Here is a 22,537-nt window from a genome sequence, read left to right as displayed (position 1 = left end):
GTGGGTGGGGGTAGAAAAAAAAGAAAAAAAAGAAAAGCTTCGGAGCTGGTTCCCGGGGAAGGGGCGAGAGGAGAGGAGCCCGAAGGGCTGGACAAGCCGGCAGCGGAGTGGCAATGAGGCGCAGGAAGACGGCGGTGGCGGCCGGCTGCTGCCTCGCGTTCCTGCTGGGCACCCTGCTCAACGTCCTCTTCATCCCCGGCTCCGAGCACCCGCCGCCCCGCGACGGGGCGCCCCCCTCCCCGCCCGGCGCCCCCCTCTACCCGCCGGAGGAGGAGGGCGGCGGCGGCCGGGCCGCCCTGGCGCGGCAGATTCGCGAGCGCTACGAGGAGGTGCTGCGCTACCGGCAGCACCGGGCGGCGGCGGCGGCGGGGCGGCGGCCGCTGCGGCCGCGGGAGCGGCGCCTGATGGACCTGGCCCCACCGCGCACCTCGGCGGAGCAGCCGCGGCTGCCGGGGCCGCGGGGCCGGGCGGCGGCGGGGCTGCGGGCCGGCGCCTCGGCCGAGCTCTCTCTGGAGCCGCCGCTTCTGGGCTGCCGCGACATCCGCAATGTCAGCGGCGTGCAGTACTTGGGCTCGGGGTACACCAAGGCGGTCTACAAGGCGGTCCTCAACCGCACGCTGGCCGTGGCGCTGAAGGCGGTGGATTTCGGCGGGCACGACATCGCCCACTGCGTGCGGCAGTTCTCCGCCCTGGGGGACTGCTACCGCCTGGCCGCCTACAAGATCGTCAAGGAGATGATCCTGCTGCAGCGGCTGCGCCACGCCAACGTCCTGCAGGTACGCGGGCCCTGTGCGGGCGGCCGGGGCCCCGCCGAGCTGGGGGAGTAGCGCGGCTTTTCCGCCGTTGGCTCGGCCCCGCCGCGGGCAACCTGTCGGTGCGGACCGGGAAGCGGGTTGGTGGGGTCCCCCGCGGGAGGGCAGTGGGCCGGGGCCGTGCCGCGGAGCCCCGGCGAGTTGACCACCCGCCCGCCCCCCCACCCCCACCCCCCCCACCCCCCGCGGAGGCGCGGTGGGGCCCGGCGGCTGGTGACACCGATGTCCTTACGGGCACGGCGGCTCCTCGCCTGCCCTCCCTACCGCGGGTCCGCGGGGAAGGCAGGGGGCGCGTCGATGGGCGCTTTCCGCCGCAGCCGCGCACTGTCAGCGGTGCTCAGCCCCCGCCGCCGAGTGCTTGCCCTGGCGGCGCGCCGGGCCCGGGGCACGGCCGGGGGAGTGCGGGGTGCGTCGCGTTCCCCCGGCCGCTCCGGCACCCTGCTCCGGCCGGCCTGGCGGTTAGCTGTCCCATCGCTCCTCCTCGTCAACAAAATTAATACTGAGGTGAGGAAGGACTCGGAGATTCAAAAGCACTCGCAAACGTGGGAAATACAGGGCGTCCCGCATGGCAGCGCCGCCTGCTCCCCGCAGCCCCGGGGGGCAGGGGCACCCCGGCAGCGGGAGCGGCCCGCTGGGTGACCTACGGGGGCAGGGCGAGTGTGAGCCGCGTTAGTCAGCGCGCCGGCACCGCGGCACTTGCCAGAAGGGCTGCATTGTAGGACTGTTACACATCAGCATGAATCTCAACGGGTCCATTTGGATGTAAATGCTGGTGTGGAAATTCCTATTGCGTTTCGCATAGCATGAGCAGTTGCAGTAGAATAAAAAATGAACGTTAGACCAGACGGTTTCGCAGTAGGTGCTTTTTGAACTGAATGGAGTAAAGGAGTTTTGTGTTTCTTCTTCAGCAGCTGCAGCAGGAGTACCAGCTCCCCCACGAGAACTTCAGATCCCAACGATCAAAGCTCTCGAGTTTCATATACTGTTCAAAGAAAGGGTAGTCATGATTTATCCATGACAAGAAAATAGATATTAACCATCCTTCCTTCCTGCCTTCCTTCCTTCCTTCCTTATTTCCATAATCTTTCCTCTGTGGTGCCAGGTCTAGCTATAATAAGTAGGAAGAACAATATCTAGGAAACTATAAAAAGCTGTGCTGGTAGCAAGGATGTTAGCTGCAACTTGGTTACTGTGATGAATTCTCATTGGGAAAGCCAGGCTTGGGTGCAGCCATCGTTACTGATTGAGCTGACAGCAGGAAATACACCCTACAGTTGTAAACGCTGAGGGGATCCCCCCCCGCACCCCCCAATATTGTTTTTCTTGCTCAGTGGAAGCGAATTGGCCAGGTTGAGCTTGAAGTGTGCGTGTTTTTAAAGTTGCAGGTCGTTTTGGTAGGCACTAGCGTTTCTTCCCCATCGTGGTGTTCTGCTCTGGAAATATTCATTTGGATCAATACTCCTCACGAAATGGAAGGAGGGTGCGTTGCCTGCGAGGGGTCCCGAGCCAGCCTGCGTGTGCGGGCAGGGGGACCCCCGGCAGCGGGACCCCCGGCAGCAGGCTGGCCGCGCCGCCCAAGCCGCCTGCAGCACCGCTACCGCAGCCTCAAAGCCTGCGGAGCCGCGGTGGTTCGCTGCCCCGTTCCGTCATCTCAGGTGGACTCTGGCGGGAGAGGCGAAGGGGAGGTGGGGGGTGTCCCTCGGCGAGGAGGGCCGGGGCTGAAGCAGCTGGAGGATGAGCAGGCGCTTCCACAAGCGCCGGGAGGAGAAACACCCGGCCTCCGTGCTGGGAAAATGCTCTCATGGGCAAAATTCCCGCGTGTTAATTAGGGTTTCATATTTACATGCCACCCAATTTCAAAATAGATTACACTTAAATCAGAAACATGTTTTCAGTTTCGTTCCAGTTTTGTCACCGCGTTTTCTTTTGTCTGCCCTCCGGCTCTGCCAGCCCCCGGCAGAGCTGCCTGGCTGAGATCAGAGAAGCCCCAAGCCCCCGTACATCACCCACCTTTTTGTTTAACATATTTCATTCTGGAGGCGCACGGGGCCAGGTCACTGCGGGGCGAGAGAGGGCTAAACGAGGTACGACATTACCTCGAAAGGGGGCTGTAAAAACCTCGGGGCGGCTGTATGGGCCGGGGATGGGGCTGTGGAGTCTTAAAACCGGTGCGGAAAAGGGGCACCAGCGAGCAGAGCAAAATGTATTGATTGCGTCTCTCTTAAAAGAGACATCTCAAAGGGGACAGGCTTTACCGACTCAAGACTGATTTTTAGCTTGTTTTCAGCGGAAGCCGGGCCGGGGCTTAGAAATCACTGTCCAGGGTTTGCTGCCGAGGCAGAGGAGATCGGTTCAAACGCCAGCATCTCCTCCCTCCGCTGGCTTTTGACAGCCGCTTCGGCTTTCACTGGAGCAGCAGGACCCGCACTGCCTACAGATGCCACAGGCACGGCGCAGCATCTGCGGGGCCGGCAGAGGTCGGGGGCTTTTCTGCTGCGCCCTTTACCTCTTCTTTGCTCCTTACCCCCGCCGGCGCCTGCCGCCATACCCGAACACGAGCCGGCCGCTATAAATAGCTGGAAGGACATGCCACCCTCCTGCCACCCTGCCGCGCTGCGGGCTGGCGGACAGCCGGCAGCCCGGGGCACGAAGAGGGACCGGGGGGGCTTTGGCACGGAGGCGGCCGGTGCTTCTCCCTCGGCGCTGCCACCGGCGAGCGCCCGCCGCCCGCACCGCGGCAGAGGCCGGCGGGACCCCCGCCGCCCCCCGCTGAGCCGGGCCGGTGCCCCGTGAGGCCGGGGGGGCTTCCCCCGCCTACCCACGCCGCGGGGCGGGGGGCGGCCGTGCATCCGGGGCACAGCCACGCAGGACGCGGGGCGCCGTGGGCCGTGGGGCGGCCGCTCCCCCCCCCGGGCTGTGCCGTCCCCCCGCGCCCCGCCGCGTCGGAGCATCCCCGGCCCCGGTCAGGGGCTATTCGGGGTGAGCGCGTTCGTGAGTTTCTCTTGCTGGAAATAAAGTTTTCGTGTAGGTTCAGTCCTAGGAAAGGGGGTTTTCCTGTAAATCTCTGGCAGCTGACAGCCTGAAGTGTAGTTTGTAAGATAACAGGCTTGTTCTTTACTGTCTCAGCAGTTCCCATTCTGGCCTGTCTCTTGTCAAAATCAGCTTTTTTTTTTTTTTTTTTTTTTTTTTGCCATCCTTTTAAAAGACTTGATTATTGTACAGTATATGATAGAAGGGAAAAGAGCTCTTTCCAGAAAGTACCACTGCCTTCAGACAGCATGTTGACATATCCACCGTGCCCTCCGCCTGGGGAAGGAGCCAGATGTGTCAGCTCGGGTCGGGCAGATGTGGCCAACCAAGTCTATCAAAAGAAACGCTGAAAAACCGGCAAAAGGGAGAGCAGTTTCGTGTTGGCCAACGCTGAGGCGAAGGCAGCTCGCCCTCCTGTTTTTATTTCCACGCTCTGCCCATCACTCGTGTGCCCGTGCCAGTGGCGAGCCATTGCCCCCTTGCCCCCGCAGCCTGGGGCAGCGCACCAGGGTTGCCCGGGGCTCCCTGGCATGGCAGCCGCTGGGAAGGGCAGGTGCAGGCTGCAGTGGGAATGTATTTGCTTTGGAGCGGGGAAGAGAGGGGTAGTTCATTAAAGTTGATTTTATAATGAAGGGCACTGGGGAAGAGGGGGAACTGGGTCACTGATTTATGGTAACAGAGGATTTAGCAGCCCGCTAATTGCTTTGCAGTCGCTCTGTGTCAAATGCGGTGCCTGATCTCTTCCTTTCCCTCTGTGCTGCGGTTTCTTTTCTTGCAGAGTTCAAATGCTGCTGTCTGAATCCTGGCTTTCCGTGCATTTTAGTGGGGAAAATGATTTAGTGTGCTTTAATTCCTCCCTGCCCGTATTTGAGGAAGAAAAGAAAATCAAACCATTTGCAGTTAATTTCAAACAATGAGCACGATTGTAAAGACACAAAGACAATGTTTGATTTACTGTAATAATGTAATTATAGCCCTTGGAGTATCAGAATTAAGGGTGTTGCCGTTCTTTCTTCCTTTGGGTTGCTGAAGCTGAAGAGAAGGGAGGGAAGATTTGAAATTGCAGGCGTTTGGAAAAGTGCAAGCTTATTTCTGTGACAGCTGTTTATTAGCACTTCTAGTGTGAGTTCACAGTGATTCATTGGAGAAGAAGCTGCTTCTTAAAAACAAACACAAAAGCTCGTTCAAGGAAAAGGGCTGGCTTTGTCTGAAGCCAGTGGAAGACACTAGCTGCTAACGGAACTGGAGGTTTGCTGACTGCCCCGGCAAGGCAGTTTCATTTGGCTTATGTAGCTTTAGTGTAAAGTTAAAATGTGCAGATGAGATGCTGAGATAGCATCCACACTAAAGGAGTCATTACCCAAGTTACAATCTCAAAGCAGTTTCTGTATGAATTGATTCAGTTAGCTCCAATGTGTTTGTTACTGATTTGTTTTAAATGTTTGTGATTACAGTGAGAATATTTATTGCTTGGAAAATTAGTTGATTAAAATAATATTGAAAATTATACATCACTTGCTGTTTGACAGGTTCAGCAGTCTTAAGATGTGCTAGCTGATCATGGTATTTTTAAATAACTGTTTTAAAAGAAGATTTTTCTTTACTTGTGATAATTAACAGACCTTTTACCCTGATTGTTTCCCTGTACATATGCATAGCCAGCAGGATATGGCAGTTTTAATTTTAATGTGGGAATTAAAATTATAAAGCTTTGTATACAGTTTGCTTCTTCCAGGTGGAAGTAGGCCATCTTTCCAAGTCTGAAAAAAGCCGGTATACAGTTAATTTCCAGTGCAAACACATTTGCATAGGGAGCATATGACTTGTGAAGTTCTGATCCTTTACCATCCTTCTTGCATGATCCACTGTTGTTTTCACAGAAAGCAGGGGGGAGGGGGAGACCAAGCTACAGTAAAACCAGCTACTCGGGGACCTCTTCCCTCTTGCCAGCGGGTGGGCGTTGAATCCTCTTTGTGCTGGCAATGGTGCAGGATTCCCAACAACAAGCCTTGATCTGCAATTGTCTGGAGTTTGACCATGACAGCTTTGGGAACTGCTCGCCTGAGAGGAGTGCTGGGATTGCTGACACCAGCTGGTGGGTAACTACATGGAGAATCTGTCATTCTGAATTTTGGATGCGGCAACAGAGATTCACAGCTCTTGGGAGCAAACCTTTCAAAACCAAGTGCCTAATGAGAATTAACCTTCCGGGCTGTGACTGGGGCTGGCTGGGGTCTGGCCATGCGTTCCACATGTGTGGTAGGGGACCGTGGCAAGTACAGGGGTCATCTTAGACTGGGAATTTCTTCTAACGCTTTTCTAAAGTAGCTCAGTTGAGCTGCACTTGGGACAGGTTGGCTAAAGATGAAGGAGGCCACCACACATGGTGCAAGACCAGGCTGATGCCACCTGTTTAACTGGCGTTAGGATCAGAGGACCTTCAGGTCCCAGGCAGATGAGCCTGCCAAATCCCGTTGAAGTGGCAGAACAGGTTCACACTGCTTGCTGGCCACCTCCTTCCTGTGGAAAAGCTGCCACCACTGCTGCTTGGCAAGTGGTGATGGAGCTGCTTCTTTGTCCTGGTCACTCCACTGCTTGACATTGCCGTAGGTGCACCTTGCAGGAGATAAGGCATCTAAGTCGCTTGGGTATCCTTCGGAATTGTTAGTGGTGGTCGATGTAAGGTGTCACGCTGGACATTTGTGTGGGTGGAGAGAATAAAGCAGGCAGTGCCACCTACTGATGGCTCGGTGGAGACAGTTCGCTGCTGCTAACAGATGTCCCCACAGCCCCAAGGAGCTCCGGGTGGAGTGGAGAAGGGCAGAGAGAGCAGACAGATGCGGTTTGGCGAGGAAAGAAGAATTATGCAAAGTGCTGCTTTATTGCAAGACTGCTTCCCAAAAGGCCCAGATGTTATCCTGCGCTTTTAAGAGTGAAGAAAGGATCTGTTAACAAGAACTTCAGAGCTGCTGCAAGCGCAGGGCTGATACAATTGCAAACCCAGTCTAACCGTTCGTGTCACTGGAAGGCAAGCTGTACATCTTGACACTGAACTCACCAAGTAACATTTTTTTCCCATTGAATTGCACGGGATGGTAGAGGGTGTTCAACTTGCAAAGCTGTTGGCAGGAACAGCTTTCCATAAGGCACGTGCCATCACGTAAGTTAAAAGGGCTACATTGTCCGTTCTTTTGAAAGCGGCATTCATAAAACTAATCCCAATCATTTGTTGAATGATTTCTATGATTGCTTCTCAGTTTTATGTGCCATGTAAATAATTCCAGAAAACTCTGGTTTGAATTTCTGCCTCCTTTATGAGAGCTGATGACTTGCAACCTCATCCGGTTTCCTTCAGGGGAGCCCAGCACTGCTCGTTCTGGGCAGCGGCTTGGGGAGATCACTGGTCACCACAGGATGCTGTGGGCAGGGTCAAGTTCTCCTTTGCTGCTTGCCTTTTTCCACAGGAGTGACAGTGAACGAACAAGGCCACTCTACCACATCAGTATCCTCTCCTGGAAATTAGTTGCGGCCGGGGCAGAATTGCAAGGGAAAACATGTGGTTTTTAGAGGCTGTCCTTTCACTCCCCACTCCCTCAACCCCGAGTGTGGGGTATACCTCCTCGTGCTGGTATCCAGTGATAGGATGCATGGGAATGGTTCAGAGCTGTCCCAGGGGAGGTTCAGACATTAGGAAGCATTTCTTTACTGAGAGGGTGGTCAAACACTGGGACAGGCTTCCTAGAGAAGTGGTCAATGCCTCAAGCCCATCAGTGTTCAAAAGGCGTTTGGACAGTGCCCTTAATAACAGGCTTTAACTTCTGGCGTGAGCCCTGAAGTGATCAGGAAGCTGGACTAGATGAGCGTTGTAGGTCCCTTCCAACTGAAATACTCCGTTCTGCCCTGTCTGTGCCCTTTTGTACGTGCTCAGTTTTCTGGTTGCAGCCATATTCTGGCAAGGGCAGGTGGGGCTGTGGTGGTGGGCCAAGGCCCCCCGAGATGACCTCCTGGAAGGGCATGCCAAGGCTGTCAGAGCTCTGCTTCTCCAGCCCTCTGCTTGCTGCATGGACGCAGAGAAAGTTGGTGGACTGAGGTGTGAGCTGGGGCCATGCTTGGAGGTGTTGGGCCCCAGCTTTATGAAGTGTCTGTGTCAGACATGCAAGCTGGGTTTTTTAAAGGTCTTTTTCAGGGATTTTTGTGCCAACACAGTCATCTGATGGTTCAGGTAGGTGCCTCGTGGCATCTAACTCCCATTGCAATTTTTCATTTCTGTGATGGCCATGAAAAACCTGACAAGAAGTTCTCACAGGCACTATGCTAATACTAGTATTGACTCTAAACTAATTTTAAAGGAATTTGCTTTTGTCACTCAGCTGAATGTCTCAGTTTAGGTAGTAGACACCAGACATGGGTATTTTATATTTTAGGCCAAATTTGGAAGAACATAGTTTGGAAGGAGTTGCCTTTTTCTCGGACAATGTAGCTGCAGATAGACTCCAAGCTTATTTTAGAGCTCGCCACAATAAAGTACAAAGTGATATGACTCGGATACCTAAGAAAGAAGAATTATACAGACAGGTCGAATGAATCCAAGTCGAGCTTTTCCAAACATGCAATGCACAGAGGTTATTTGATAGTTTTGTAATGCAAAATTATGTCATAACGAAGGGTTAAACTTGCAGTGCGGTGGAACTGAATGCAGTGGCTGTGGATGGAGGTCAGTGGAGATTCTGATCTGGCTATTTACAAGATAATGAACTGTGCCTTCAGTGGTATCAGCCCTTTTCCATGGAAATCATGGTTGTATGATCTATTTGTCTCCACTGGAAGGCTTTACAAGAGTAGGCTACTTGTGTGACTAAATATTTGCAGGGTTGGGCCTTGAGCTTGTGCAGTGCAATGCAAACTCAAAGTGTTGTAAATGTTTTTAGTAGAAGAATTTTCCACTCCAGAGCATAAGGAAAGCAGGGAGAGTAAGAGGGAGATAATGTTACTAAATCATAAGACTATAGCTGACATAATATGTGTCAGAACAGCAGGTATGGTATGTATATGCATAGGTATACACACACTTCATATAAAATGTATGGACATATCCTTGGATATGCCAACAGATAAGGTTATATATATATGTGTGTGTGTGTTTCTAAATAATAAATTCCAATTTTTCTGTTAATGAACTTCCATGTTTAGTAACAGTGCCAGGTATGAGATTCTTGTACCTTTTAGCTCTTCTGGAGTTTACTGCTCATCATTAGAATATGTTTATAAATAAAACCCTAGGCAGAGCTGTGAATTTAGAGGTTAACGTTTGAATTGCCCACTGCTTGCTCTTGATTCCTGTATCCAGCAGGAGAGGAAATCCTGCCTCACAGCTGTCAGCGTACAGTTTTGGTCCCACTCTTAAAAGGTTCTGTGTGGTGCTGGGGATGCCCTCTGTGAAAGTCTGTTTCCAGTGAAGCTGTGCCCTTGGCAGGGCTTGATTGCTGGATTTCAGTGAGGAGAATCAATTCACTTCTAATGCAACATCTCTATGTATCCTGTAGCAGGAAGGTTGATATTGGATCAGTATTCATTAAGTTTAGGCCTTTCAGGGAACTCATCCTTTCTCCAGGGAGATGCATGCTACAGGTTTGCAGATGCTTTTGGGCTGAGTAGGTGTGGCAATATATATAAAAATATTTTAAAATATATTTTAAAATATGTATAAAACATAAAAATATAGGTACAAATATAGTGTATACATTATATATAGAAACACATATACATATATATGTCATCTATACACATATATGTGCTTGTGTGTCTTTATATATGCATATACCATCAGCAAGGAAGGGAAGTACTTAAAACCCAAGGCATAAATAGATCTTACAGCGACATGAACATCTCCAGTCATATATTGGTAAATCTTGGCTGTATTGGGCACTGCTGGGAGTTCCTGCTCTTGCAGGGAATTATCCCAGTGCTCCAGGAATGAAAGGTGAATCCAAGAACTGGTTGAATAAAAAATACTACGTTCACTTTGATAGCAGTAAAGGAGCAAGAGCTTCTAGAATGTGCTGTTCTCGTTTTGACACATAGCAGCTCAAATGAATGGCTCATCAAATGGCTATCAGTGTCAGTGGGAGCTTTTTATTTCCCCTCGGCACCCAGTCACTACAAAATAAATCTTGACACAAACCAGTTTTGATTAGGTAACCCCGGGTCCATGTATTTTTGAAAAGAAAGGCCATGGCAAGTAGTGACTACTGTTGCTCATCATAACAGTGAGATTAGTCATATTTTTTTTTAGCTTCACTTTTCTATTGTGGGCACTGTTTAGGCCTTACTGTAGTAAGTTTGGGCAAGGCCAACTTAAGATAAAAGAGAATTAGATTTCTAGAAATTATGTTTGGTGTAATGCAGTTGAGCCTGTCACTTATATTACAGCTGGTAATAGTGTTCTCCAAGTTCCCGCTCTGGGACTCATGGAAATTTCACGTTCATTAAAGAAAACGGGGAAATTTCTAGCTTTAGTGGATGTAGAGAAAACCTAAAGACCGTGAACATGAAGGGCTAAGAACTAGCAAGGCAGAGATTCACGATGTGTTGTAGTTCTTAGGGAGCTCAGACGACCCGTAGAGGGGTGTTTTGCCCCCCGGTCGCCAGGGCAGCGATCCTGGCGCCGCCTGGCAGAGCCGAGCCGGGGGCTAGAGCCCTGGTGGGACATTGCCAGTCCTACTGGCCCTGGCTGGCCATGGTGGCCAGTCCTGCTGGTCCCGACTGAGCAGTCTCTATAGGTGAAATGTAACACTTCAATGGAGGTTCTGGCTTGACATTTATTTTTCTGAAAATCCAGCTAGGGTGCCTGTGCTAATGCAGGAGGGCTCGTTGTTTGCACAGACTTACCCTGCTGATGACAGCTTAATAAGCTCCTTTATTTTGTGTTTTTATTCAGCAAGCTTGTCTGCTTTTGTGTAGGGGCTGACCTCTGCTTTCGCCCTCCCCCCGCTGCACCAGCTTCTCTGAAAGGGGCACCTCTGTCCCCGTAATTTGTAGTAAAAGGGAATTGTAAAGGGAGGTGAACTGACCGGCTGTAGGGACGTGGGCGCCTACAATGCGATATAAATGCTTGTGGGGGCTGACCCTGTGTGCCCAGCGTGCCTAAACACTCCTGAAGTCAGTGGGAGTTTTGGGTGCTTAAAGACTATTGCAGGACCGAGCCTTTATGACCGAGAAAATCCAAACACTGAGGCAAGGATTCGGTAAACAGGGCTACTAGAAATGAATTACGGCACACAATGTGAGAACAGACCAACATTTCATATCTGGCATACGTTCTTCTAAACAGACAGAAAGACAGCCCGATATTGTGACTGTTTGCTATTAGGTTCTACACAAAAATATATTGGGGTGGCATTTAAATGCAGTGACTCGAGATAGCAAAAAGATGTGGGATTGTATTTCTTTCCATTCATTTAATTGGAACCATGCTGAAAAAGCGTATGAAAACCATCATGCTTGAATATGTCTAAAGTGTAGCTTTGCAACACTGAGAATGATGTCCGACCTAATAGAATTTCAGATAGAGGAGATATTTTGGCTCATCTTTTGCTTCCAGCTATATTCAGTTTCCCCGTGTGGTTATTTTTCTTGTTATTGTATGCATCCAGCTATCTGTTTCTTACTTCACTGTCTGGGAATACAAACCATTTTGTCTCATTTCAGACCTTAAAATGGATTGGACAAAAACAAAAGGAAGGAAAAAAGGAAGTATTTTGGGCAGTACCTCTGTACTTGTTTCTGTGTCTTAATAAGCCTCTTAAATGAAAGGCCTAAGAATTACTGTCTTGTAATATTTTGCATCTATATATATTCTGTATTTTGTAACATCTGTATGCTGGGTGGCGGTTCATCAGGAGGGGATGAATATAACCATTTTAGATGCTTAACTGGCTGTTGGGACTTGCCCAGTTTGTAATCATGGTAATTGCATGTACAAATATGGCTGTGTAATTACATGTGCATTTTTGCATTTAGTTTCAGGAGTTCATTTAGAAAAGTATAAATGCGGCCCAATAAATCCTTTATATCTCAGACTTCTGTGCTTTTATAACTCTATATAATTATGTAATAACACTGCATCTGGAGAGCTTTCACTTAAGTAAAAGCAATAAAGAGTTCAGGTTAGATTATATATTTTTTGAGTTAGAGCTGCACTAACTTACTCAGTACTGTGTTTTTCAGCCTGTAAGATTGATTAAGTTCAGCAGTATTCTTGCAAGAAAATTTTCTTGTGAGAATAAAGAGCAATTTAAGTATGAAACCAAAACTGGATCAGGTCATTTAAGCTTCCACAATGACTGAAGTGATTAAGTGGGTATTAATATAGTAAAATATACACCGAATACTCAGATATTCAGGGCAGTGAAGACTTTTGCCAAGGTACAAATTGGATACTAAGATGAAAGAATTACTTACGAGCAAAGTTCCAGCTCTCTGAGAAGAAATTAAATCATTATTATTGCTATTGGCATTCATGGATTGAGATAAAATAGACACAAATCAATATTGTAAGTAATTTCTACTTATGTGTTCATGTGCACATAAATACATAATAAGTCTAATTTCCCAGTATTTTGTGTGTGCAGATATGTATGTAGTATGTTTTTATAATCAAATGACTATGTACTTGTTTTTTGTCGTCTGTATTTCTATTCCTGGAATGGTTTTCACAAATGTTGAGACTGTCTAATGAAGACTGATACCTTTTTGTCTGTTCAGTGTTACTGTGAACCAACAGTTACTGTGATACTGTCATTTCCCAGTCTAGATTGCTGGCTAATTTCCCTTACGGCTTTTTCCCCAATGGATAGTGTTACTGTGCTAAAGACAAGAGCTGAACTCTGCAGATGATGCACAAACAGATGTTAGATTTTAACACTCAGAACTGAGGGTTTTCAAACCTACCAAGCTCTGTCCTGCCTTCTTAGTCTGCCCCCACACACAAGATATGTGAAATACCTGGTAATAGGAACTGCAGAATCCAGTTTGTCTCTGAGAAAAGGTATACATTGTATTAAATATTTTTATTTAATTTTGGTTTTTGTTAGTTCAGAAGGCTTGAACAGAATTGTGCTGCTGCAATCCTCTTAAGATAGTTTGTAGCATACAAAGATTTAACTCCTGTCAATAAGCTGCACAAAAATGGTGTCACAAAAGAAAAGGAACAAACCCAAGTCTGGTCTGAATGGCTCTAGATTAAGAAGCGATTGCTGTTGCAGTCTTTGTTATGGTTGTGGCAGTAAAGAGAAAGGTCTCTTTTCCTATTTCAAATGTTGTGTTGGCATCTATCACAAATTCTCTGTTGTTCATCGATGCCAAAATCTTTTCGACATGTTTTAAAATAAAATCTTCTCGCTCTTTGCTTAGGTTAATGTCTATGTTTAAGCAGCTGTTTTGAAATACAGCGCCATTTGTACACTGAAAAGGAAAATTGTTTACTAGTTTTACATTTTTTGGCACCCTTTTTTCCTTTAAAAGTAGACAGCTAGAGTCAGAGCTAGCAGAGTGGTTCATAACAAAATCCTGTATTTGCTGACTTTAGTGTGGTCTTTGCTTTTCTGTCTGGGAGGGTCACAAGCCGTAAGAATGTGCCTGATACTCGAATCTGCTCGCGGCAGTAGAGGAGGCAGCGGAGGAATAGCAGCAGGGCATTTTTTTAATGCTGCATTTTCACACAGACCCCTTTTACTGTATGGTTTATTTGACTGAGGGCAGAGATTACATTTCATTTTATTTCATGTGCATGCTGTTCTGGCTGGAAAGTTGCAATCAGATCCTTATCAGGCTCATTTAACTGCCTCTCTGCCAGGGCTTGGCAGGGAGTTTGTAAAAGTCTGTCCCCTCCACCCTGTCAGACATTGTCCTGCTCCATATAAAGCAAGACATCTCTCCTCCGCAGTCTTTAAATGTTCTTCTTGTGCGATTATTTGTGCAAGTGAAAATTAATCACGCAAATGGAAAGCAAATACAAGAAGCTGCAAAAGCATAGCTGAAATTGCCATTTAAATGCTTTTAAGTTGAAGAGGCTACTGGCAGCTAATATTTTGGAGTATTTGTCCTTCTTACCGATAACTGCACACAGAAGTCCATCAAGTATAGCAAAAGGCAATTTCTGGCTGGGCAAAGATAAGTTTTGGCATTTCCATCGCTTTTCAAGCTGCCGTGTCACATTGCCATTCAATGCACAAACAGTAGTCCTATGGGAAACGTCATTAAAGCTATTTTGTGATGTCTTGTAAGCAGAAAATCAGTCTTATGTAGCCATGTGTTGCATAGGCTAAACTAATTTTCCTCAGATACAATTAAGTTTCTACATTCATGGATATTTTAATTTTATTTTTCTTAAATATTTGTGGTGGTTTGACCCTGGCTGGACACCAGGTGCCCACCAAAGCCGCTCTGTCGCTTCTCTCCTCGGCTGGACAGGGGAGAGAAGATACATTGAGAGGTTCGTGGGTGGAGATAAGGACAGGGGGATCACTCAGCAATTAGCATCACAGGCAAAACAGATGAGTTGAGGAAAAATTAATTTCATTTATTAGCTCCTTCTGCACCCACCTCGGTGTCTGCAGAGTTGTTGCTCTCACATATTCTCACTCCTCTCTCTGGCTGAAGCTGCCGTTGCTCAGGGGGTTTTCCACCTTCTTAAATACATTATCCCAGAGATGCTACCACTGTCACTGACGGGCTCAGCCTTGGCCAGCAGTGGGTCCGTCTTGGAGCTGGCTGGCATTGGCTCCATCAGACGTAGGGGAGGCTTCTAGCAGCTTCTCACAGAAGCCAGCTCTGTAGTTCCCCTACTACCAAACCTTGCCATGCAAACCCAATGCAGCATTAATAGAGATGAGATCCTGTATGGAGGGGACTCTTCACTGGTGTTGTGCTGCATGGTGCCCACAAGAGACTTTTCTAGCTAATTTGGGTGTCTCAAGGGAAAGATCCTCAAATGAGAGGACACAAAAGCTTTTGGGCAGTGGCTTCAAGGCGATATAATATATAGTGTTCAGCGCCTTGTAAGAGATGCTTTCTTTGCACCTCATCCACAGAGAGATGTAAAAGTGTGCAAAGATACGTTGCACTGATATTGCCTGGTTGTGATTTTTTTCAGCTCTACGGCTATTGCTACCAAGATAGCAATGACATCCCAGACACACTGACGACCATCACTGAACTAGGCTCACCTTTAGAGATGATTCAGCTTTTGCAGACTTCCTGGGAAGAAAGGTTTCGAGTGAGTAACAACTGTTTTAAAAGGGCTTTTAAGAGAGCGATGAATGTGAAATAACATCAAACATGAAGCAGGGGTTATGTGCTATGGAGTGCAATTCACGTTTGTTAAACGTTTGCTTTGGATGTGATTACATTTTAGTTTAGAAACAACATTTAGCGCTCCCTTTCTGCAGTGTTTAAGATATGTTGCTATTTTGTCTGTTGATGTTATCTGCTTGTAGCTGGTTATATGCTTTTTACATGATATCTTCAAACATTTCTTACTTTTTAAAGCTTGAGGCCTAGGATTTTTGATGTTGAGCATTGTGTTCTGCAACTGGGGTTTAAACAATAGAAGGATGTTACATTTCTGTCCTGATCCTTATCGTAGCTTGGTTTTATAATTGTTTTCTACTGCTTCCTGCTCTGCTTGTCTTTTATTGGGGGAAGAGTGCAATAAATGTACACAAATCTCAGACCCGGGTTGTCCACTGCGTTGGCAATTTACCAGGAGCACGAAGGTCACACTTAATTTGTCCAAAATGAAGCCAGACTGCAGCAATGCTTTGATCAAGACAGCGCTGCCTCGCTCAGTGTCTATTGGGATGTGTCGTCAGCTGAGGTTAACTCCCTGAGATGTTCCAAGGCAGAAGCAGTCTTCATCTAAAACACTTTGGATTGCATGGCTACATCTGTACCGGAAAACTAAAAGTGTGCCTGACTGATCTTGGGGAGGAACCGGGGAGGTGCAGCCCACGTCTGTGCCGCTGAGCTCCTGCGCGCTCCGAGGGCCGGCTGCACGCAGGGTGCCCGTCAGAAACAGTCCCTGGGCCGCGCCGCCTTCCGGATCGTGCCTGGGGACCGTGCCAGGGACCAGCCTTGGTCCTGGTCAGACCGGGGCCAGAGGCTGTGCTAGCAAGCGTGCACGTGGGATTAAGTTTCTGTGCCCAGGAATGTTCCCTGGCAGAGTTTATTTTACTTATACAGATGGAGCAAGTGTGTTCCTGCACTAAGCTTCAGCTCCCTTTTCCTGAAAGAAGTATGGTCTTAATAAGCGGTAGAGGCATTCGTCATGGCTCCTGAAATACAGGCCCTGTCTTCGGCTCGTCTCATTTGGGGAATGCAGATAACAGACTATGACGGCATTTATGTGCAAAGTAAATGACCAAGAGATGTGTTAGATTATGGACAATGAACAGGGAAGTTTTCTTCCAGCATGGATATTTCTAAGGGAGCAATTGGAGAATTAGATGAAGGTGCTGAGCTGAACCACGGAGGTGGAATTACAGATGAAACATTCTTGTGACCTCTGTAATGAAGTCCTGGATAACATCGTGCTCCTTAGCTTGTCTAGGATGCAACTAACACAGGGAAGAAGGATGAGAGAAGAGCCACGTCTTCTTGATGCATGAGACTTATTTGTGGTCCAGTCCTGAAAATGGCTGCATAAATAGATGATGTTATTCCTACAAATAATGATTTCCTCTTGCTGAAGGACTGGGCGGTAAGCTTGCTGCCCAGATCAGCAGTGCTGTGCCCAGCAGCAGCGTGTGGCACAGAGCAAAGCTTTCACCTGTGTTGTCACACGGGGCACCTGCAGGTCAACAGGGCAGCAGCCTGGCAGGGTCGGTCACGGAGGCTACCTGTGCGGGAGCAGGGGCTTTTTGGTGTTTGAGAAAAGACAATAATTTCAGATGACGAACTGTGGTTTTATTCAAGCTAAATTCTGGATTTGTTTGCATTTGATAGGCGTATTGATTACGTGTTAGTTTGGGCTGGATGTGCCTTTTATATACAGTGTACTGCAGGATGGCACGTGCATGAATCCTGCGTCTTTCCAGAGGGAGGAAATGGGGATCAAGCCTGGTCCCGTAACCAGACCTGTGTTCATCTACACCTACAGCCTTCTCCATGTCAGCTGTGGTAGCCTGTAAGCAGGATAAGAATGTTCTAGTCTGGCCAGGCAGGAGAACAATTATAGAAGTGTGAGATAGCCCCAATGTCCCACAGGTGAAGGGTCTGTGAGGGCTGACTTCAGATGTGCTTGGCTTTCTTATGAAGGACGCTTTAAGGTGCTCTCCTGAGTATATCATTTATGCCCTGAGACTGAATTTGGATTTGACTGCTTCAATGCACCTGGCCCTAACAGTTTATTTTAACAGAAAACAAAGTTTATATATAAACAATAAAAAGCTTGCTAGACTAATAAGACCTGTTATTAATTTAATACATAGAATAAAAATTCCAGTATTTAACTGTTCATATTATTTCTATGTTTTTGCATTAACATGTTACATAGCGGACTCTGAAGGAATGCATGAATTGAAAACAGTGCTTTGCCGAGGGGGCTGCGATCGATGTTCACCAAGTTTGCTGTCTAGTAGTAGTTACTCAGGTTCCTAATGTGCAGCTGAAAAGTGCAGCATCAGCGCAGCCTCACAGTGGCACATGAGAGCCCACCAAGGCAGTGGGACATATGCGCTTACCCTGAGGCATAGTGAAGAGTTACGGTGGAGCTGTGGAAGTGCTTCCTTCTCTCCTGGAAAAAGGCAAACATAAGAGGAACCAGTGGAAAAAAAATATAAAAGCAGTCAAATGGCAGGATCAGTATGGAGGCAATGCAGACGCTGTCTGTAGTTGGAGCCCCAGGCATGGGTGCAGGGCAATCCAGCCAAAATTTCCAGACCTGGCGTTTGTAAAAGAGCAGAATCAGGCTGCGTGGTCAAGGCCTGTGCGTAATGTGTTATTAAAAGTTAATGCTTTTATTTCTATTAAAAGTAAGAATAGCAACAATAAGCCCTGCTTCAAGAATAGTGTGGGAAAGCACTGGTAAAGAAGCTTATTTTTGTTTCAAGTCTCTAAGGGTTTTACAATCCGCTATGTTAATCCTGTGAAAAATACCTTTGTTGCAATGTTCAGTTTTGAGGATAAGTTATGATGCTTATATAAAGTCATATATTTATGAATACATCTTCAGCTAAAGTGGCTTCATTTATATACTTTGCACTGAGAAAATAACACGAGGTACCCATGTTCTTGCATTTCAGATATGTCTCAGCTTAGTTCGGCTCTTGCATTATTTGGCTCACTCTCCTCTTGGCTCTGTGACATTACTGGATTTTCGCCCTCGTCAGTTTGTGATTGTCGATGGGGAACTGAAGGTAACAGACCTGGATGATGCCAGCATCGAGGAGAGCTCTTGCACCAGTAACAGTGATTGCTTCATGGAATTCCCCGCGAGGAACTTCACCCTGCCCTGTTCAGTTGAGGGACGGTGTCAAAGTATGAACGAAAAAAGGAATCTCTACAATGCCTACAGGTACGTGATTGGATAATGTAAAAGAGAATTAAGAGTGGGCCAAAAGTCTCCAGTATCCTTTATAGTTATTCCCATCAATGAGTACATACTGTCTCAGAACCGTTATCCAAGAGTATGAAGCCACGAGTAATTGTCTTATTTGCGGAACTACGTAGCATTTATAACTTTGGAAATGTTTTGCATACTTTGAGTGTGATTCACCACTCAGTCTAATGTTGCATTTGTTGAAACCTACTGAATTCTTCACACAAATAGAGATTTTAATAGGAGTGAAACAGAGGTGCTTGTGGTGATGGGGGCCTGCAAGCTCTGTAGCGAGATGATTCAGACAGCTTTTCTTTGCTGTGAGTTCAGAAGGGTCATCGTGTGCTTTCTGCCACCAGCTGAGCAAAGGGCTGGCTTCAGGGGCAGAGTTAGAGCTCAGCTCTCATCCTGCACTCTGGCTCCGTGCTTCCTGCCATGCTGGAGCCTGCCACGGTAGGAGGATAACAGTTCCCAGTGCAGCCAGGAGGCTGCTGAGACCACCCTCCATGGCTGGCAACCCGGGGTGTAATCCCAAACCTTTTAAAGAAGGGGGTGCTCCCTTTCACCCCCTCCCCTCCCAGCCCCTGATCGCTGTGTGGGCAGGCGCTGAGGGACTTGTTCCCAATGCCCTGCCTGTGTCAGGGGACGTGTAGATGACAGCTCGCACTGGACCAGTTGGCCATGCTGAGGAAAGTGTTCAGCTGACATGTCCATCTTCCAAATTTGTTTTTAAAGATTTACAGCGGAGTCCTTCTGGGCAATGGCTTTGTGTTTGTGGTCTCGGCTCTCCGCCGTTGGCCGTCGCTCGCCTCGGAGGTCTGTGTGGGATGCTGGGGGAGCCATGTCGCTGCTTTCTGGGGATACTGGATGCTCAGTGCCGTGCCTGTCCTGCCGCCACCACTCCGTCTGACAGGCACTGCTGGGGCAGGTGGCCGACTTGTCTGATCCAGATAGGAGGATGGAGGATCTCAAAGCAATGCCGTAATGGTGTGCTCATTTCTTAGACTTCCTTTTCAAGTATCGTGCCATTCACTGCCTGCCAGACCACAGTGAGGAGAGGCTGCTCCAAAGAGAGTCTTCTGCTTTGGTCCCAGGGCGCTTACCAGCATGTGTGTTGCATTAGCTGACCACACTGAAATGGGCTGCGCCACATGACAGCCATCTGCAGTTGTGCAGCACAGTTTTTAGTGTGTCCTGCAAAATTTTCTGTTTCCATTTGCTTGGCTTAAAGATCTTGCTTAGCTTGCTGGCTTTTGGTTAAGAGCGTTTTACTGGTCTGGCTAAGAAACCTTTAATAGGCACCCATCCATCTCGCTCATAAAAGGGGATATGTCTGCGGTGTGGTGGGCTTGCGGCAGGTTGCTGGTCTCGCTGAAGGAAGCAATCTTTTTCTATTACGGTTCTTAATATTGCCTTTGAACCGCACGCCAGTGTGTAATGCACGCACAGTGCCGCAGTGTTTTCAGCCCCTGCTTTTCCTAAATTTGATAGAGACAGTGGGGTTTTGTTCAACATGGATTCATGTTATAGTAGGCTGTGGCCACCCATGCTAGGGCATTAACACCAAGCCCTGTGCACTTGTCTTGGAAGGCTATAAATCCTCTCTTCGTTAGGGTAGGCTACTAAATTTCATATTTTCTTGGATGCGCCTGTTGCTGTAGGGCTAGAGGTTGCCCTCGGCAAAGGGCTGCAGGTGCTGTTAGGTAGAAGTCAAAAGCAGCAATATATGAAACAATGCATAAAACCCTTGTAATTTTAAAATATAGCATGCCCTAGCCTTGAAAGCGTAATCAGGCTATCTAACTGGTTTCTTTATGAGGTAAATAATTAAAGGAGAGAAGACATTTTGGAAAAAACTCTACTATGCAAGGACTGGCCCATCTTGACTTTCAGATGGTTACCTTCTGTCACAAATGCGTGTCTAAGGGTTTTCCTCCAAATGTTTGGAGGAACAGTTTTCAAAGCACTGGACAGTTTTAAAAGTAAGGGTAATTGATATTTTGAACTATTAACCAATGGCTGAGATGAATTCTCTGTCACTGACAAATCTTAAATTAAGATCAGATCGTTCTCAAAAAGAAAAAAGAGAGGAAAAAGAGGCTGTAGGAACAAATGTAAAAGGATCTGACAATCTGTGTTATGCAGATCACAAGGGATGCCACTGGCCCTGGAATCGATGAATAACAAATGTTACTGCAATTAAGCTGTGTAGGCGCCAGTGTCTATACGTGTCAGAATTTCACATGTGGGTGTTTGCATTAGAACAAGTCATATATTTCTATAGTCAGGGAAAAGCAATAACCATGGGACTTGAATCCATCCAGCGTTTAGCAAAGCTACTGAATTTTTGAGAATAACTATTCACAATCAGTTGGACTCTGATTTATGGATAATCTCTAAGCATAAACCTGAGCTAATATTTACCAGACAGATTATTCTTTACAAATAGTATGCTGCTCTTTAGATTTCTGGATGTATTTATATTGGCTGTTTCACACTCATCGCTAAGAAAACCGACCTGGGGATAATCCTACTTGGGAAAATCAGGAGTACTACTTTTGTAAGGTGTGAAAAAGGGAGTTACAATCTCAAGGAAGTATTCGTTGTGTAAGTAAGATATGTCAGCTCAACAATATGTGTGTCTGTGATAATTTTTTTGCTATCAGTAAGTTACATTTTTAATTTGTGCTTGTGTAAGATGTCTGCTGCTTTCCCTCCTGAGCATGAGTCCCTGGACATTTCTGTTGGACAATGTGGTCTCTGTATATGAAAAAGCATTTACTTTGCTTTACAGGTTAGATGTAGAGAAGGGCAATTCCCCAATGGTGTTCCTGTTCTGTCCATTACCTAATATTTATGTCTGATAGTTCTGTTTATACTGTCAGATCCTGCACTGTCCATCTCCATCTTAGGTTGCTATGACACTGAATTTGCAATAGGCAGTAATACTGGCAGAGTAATAAAAATTTAAAGGAACGTTGTGAAAATGAAGTTTAGTTCATGTGATGGTAAAGTCATATGGTTTTTTGTTTTGTAATTAAAAGTGTTAAAATGGAGAATCCATCAGTGAGTATCTACGTGAATGCATTTGGAGTTTAACATAAACTAGGAGAACAGAGGAGACATTCTGAATTGCGGTGGCATTACAACAATACAGGAAGGTTGCTGTATTTTGAATTTTGAAATATAAATTCAGCCAGAAGCTGAATTGCTTCTGGCAATTCATTCGACATTCTAAGAAAGCAGAAAAGAAAGCAATAGTCAATTATTTGAAATGAGCAGAAATTTGATTTATGCACTTTCAAGGTTTGAAAAAAAACCCCAAGACTTCTGGGGTTGATGGCATCCTTTTAGTTTGTTAAAGTACAGACAGTTTTGCACATAGTCACAATCCATGGGGCTTCACAGCAAATTTCTGTATTAATGGAACATTTACACGTAGTTACAAGGCAGCCTTGTATGTAACAGCGTGGTCTAGGTATGCTAGACAGCTGTGTGAATAGCCTCAGCTATATATTTATTTGACTACAGAATATGATTATATTTCCTGAATAGGTCAGGGGCTTATAAGCAATAGGAATTTTATTCCTTATGTTGTTCAGTAGTTAACAGACATTTGTAAACTCTTCGTAAGTTTTTTTCAATATGGGTTACTTTTCCGTTGCAGGTTTTTCTTTACGTATCTTCTTCCACACAGTGCTCCATCTTCACTGAGATCATTACTGGATAAGATAGTCAATGCAACAGGTAATCGCAATAAATGTGGTAATGCCCAGTATTTCCTTTTTTAGTGTAATTATAATGTTTGGGGTGGGGAGGATGCTGCTTTTGTGTTCACTGCAATAGAACCAGATTGTTTTTCTATCTGGGATAAAATTTCCCCCATAAAGAGAAGGCAAGAATGTCCCTGTATATCAGAGAAATCCCATTTTGAGATTTTTATCTAGGCTTCACAGAGGTATTTGCTTCCTCCTGTCCCCTCAGCACTGGGGTGAACTGCATCAGAATGCAATTCCTTATGGGATCTGGAGGAACCCCTGTCTCTAGCAAGGGCAATTTTAATGATAAAACCAGGATATTTCCCCATTGCCAATGGCAC

General features: G+C 46.9%; 1 protein-coding gene across 3 annotated transcripts in view; it reads left to right on the top strand.

The window, feature by feature from the left end:
- Nucleotides 1–3: 3 nt before the first annotated feature.
- Nucleotides 4–22,537, top strand: part of PKDCC (protein kinase domain containing, cytoplasmic) — a 55,784-nt gene continuing 33,250 nt past the window's right edge. For 2 of the 3 annotated variants that reach the window (XM_080408627.1, XM_080408625.1), the window contains exons 1-4: nt 5–776; nt 14,995–15,117; nt 18,143–18,414; nt 22,106–22,185. In XM_080408627.1, the coding sequence (XP_080264753.1) occupies nt 114–776; nt 14,995–15,117; nt 18,143–18,414; nt 22,106–22,185 (1,138 nt within the window). In that variant the 5' untranslated portion in view covers nt 5–113. Of the gene's footprint in view, nt 777–14,994; nt 15,118–18,142; nt 18,415–22,105; nt 22,186–22,537 lie in introns of all 3 variants that reach the window. The other variant, XM_080408626.1, reaches the window with a different exon arrangement.

The sequence above is a fragment of the Falco punctatus genome, assembly GCF_963210335.1.
Source record: "Falco punctatus genome assembly, chromosome: 12".
In the NCBI taxonomy this organism is placed as follows: domain Eukaryota; kingdom Metazoa; phylum Chordata; class Aves; order Falconiformes; family Falconidae; genus Falco; species Falco punctatus.
The sequence above is the reverse complement of the archived record's forward strand: the minus strand, read 5'-3'. Positions and strand labels throughout refer to the sequence as shown.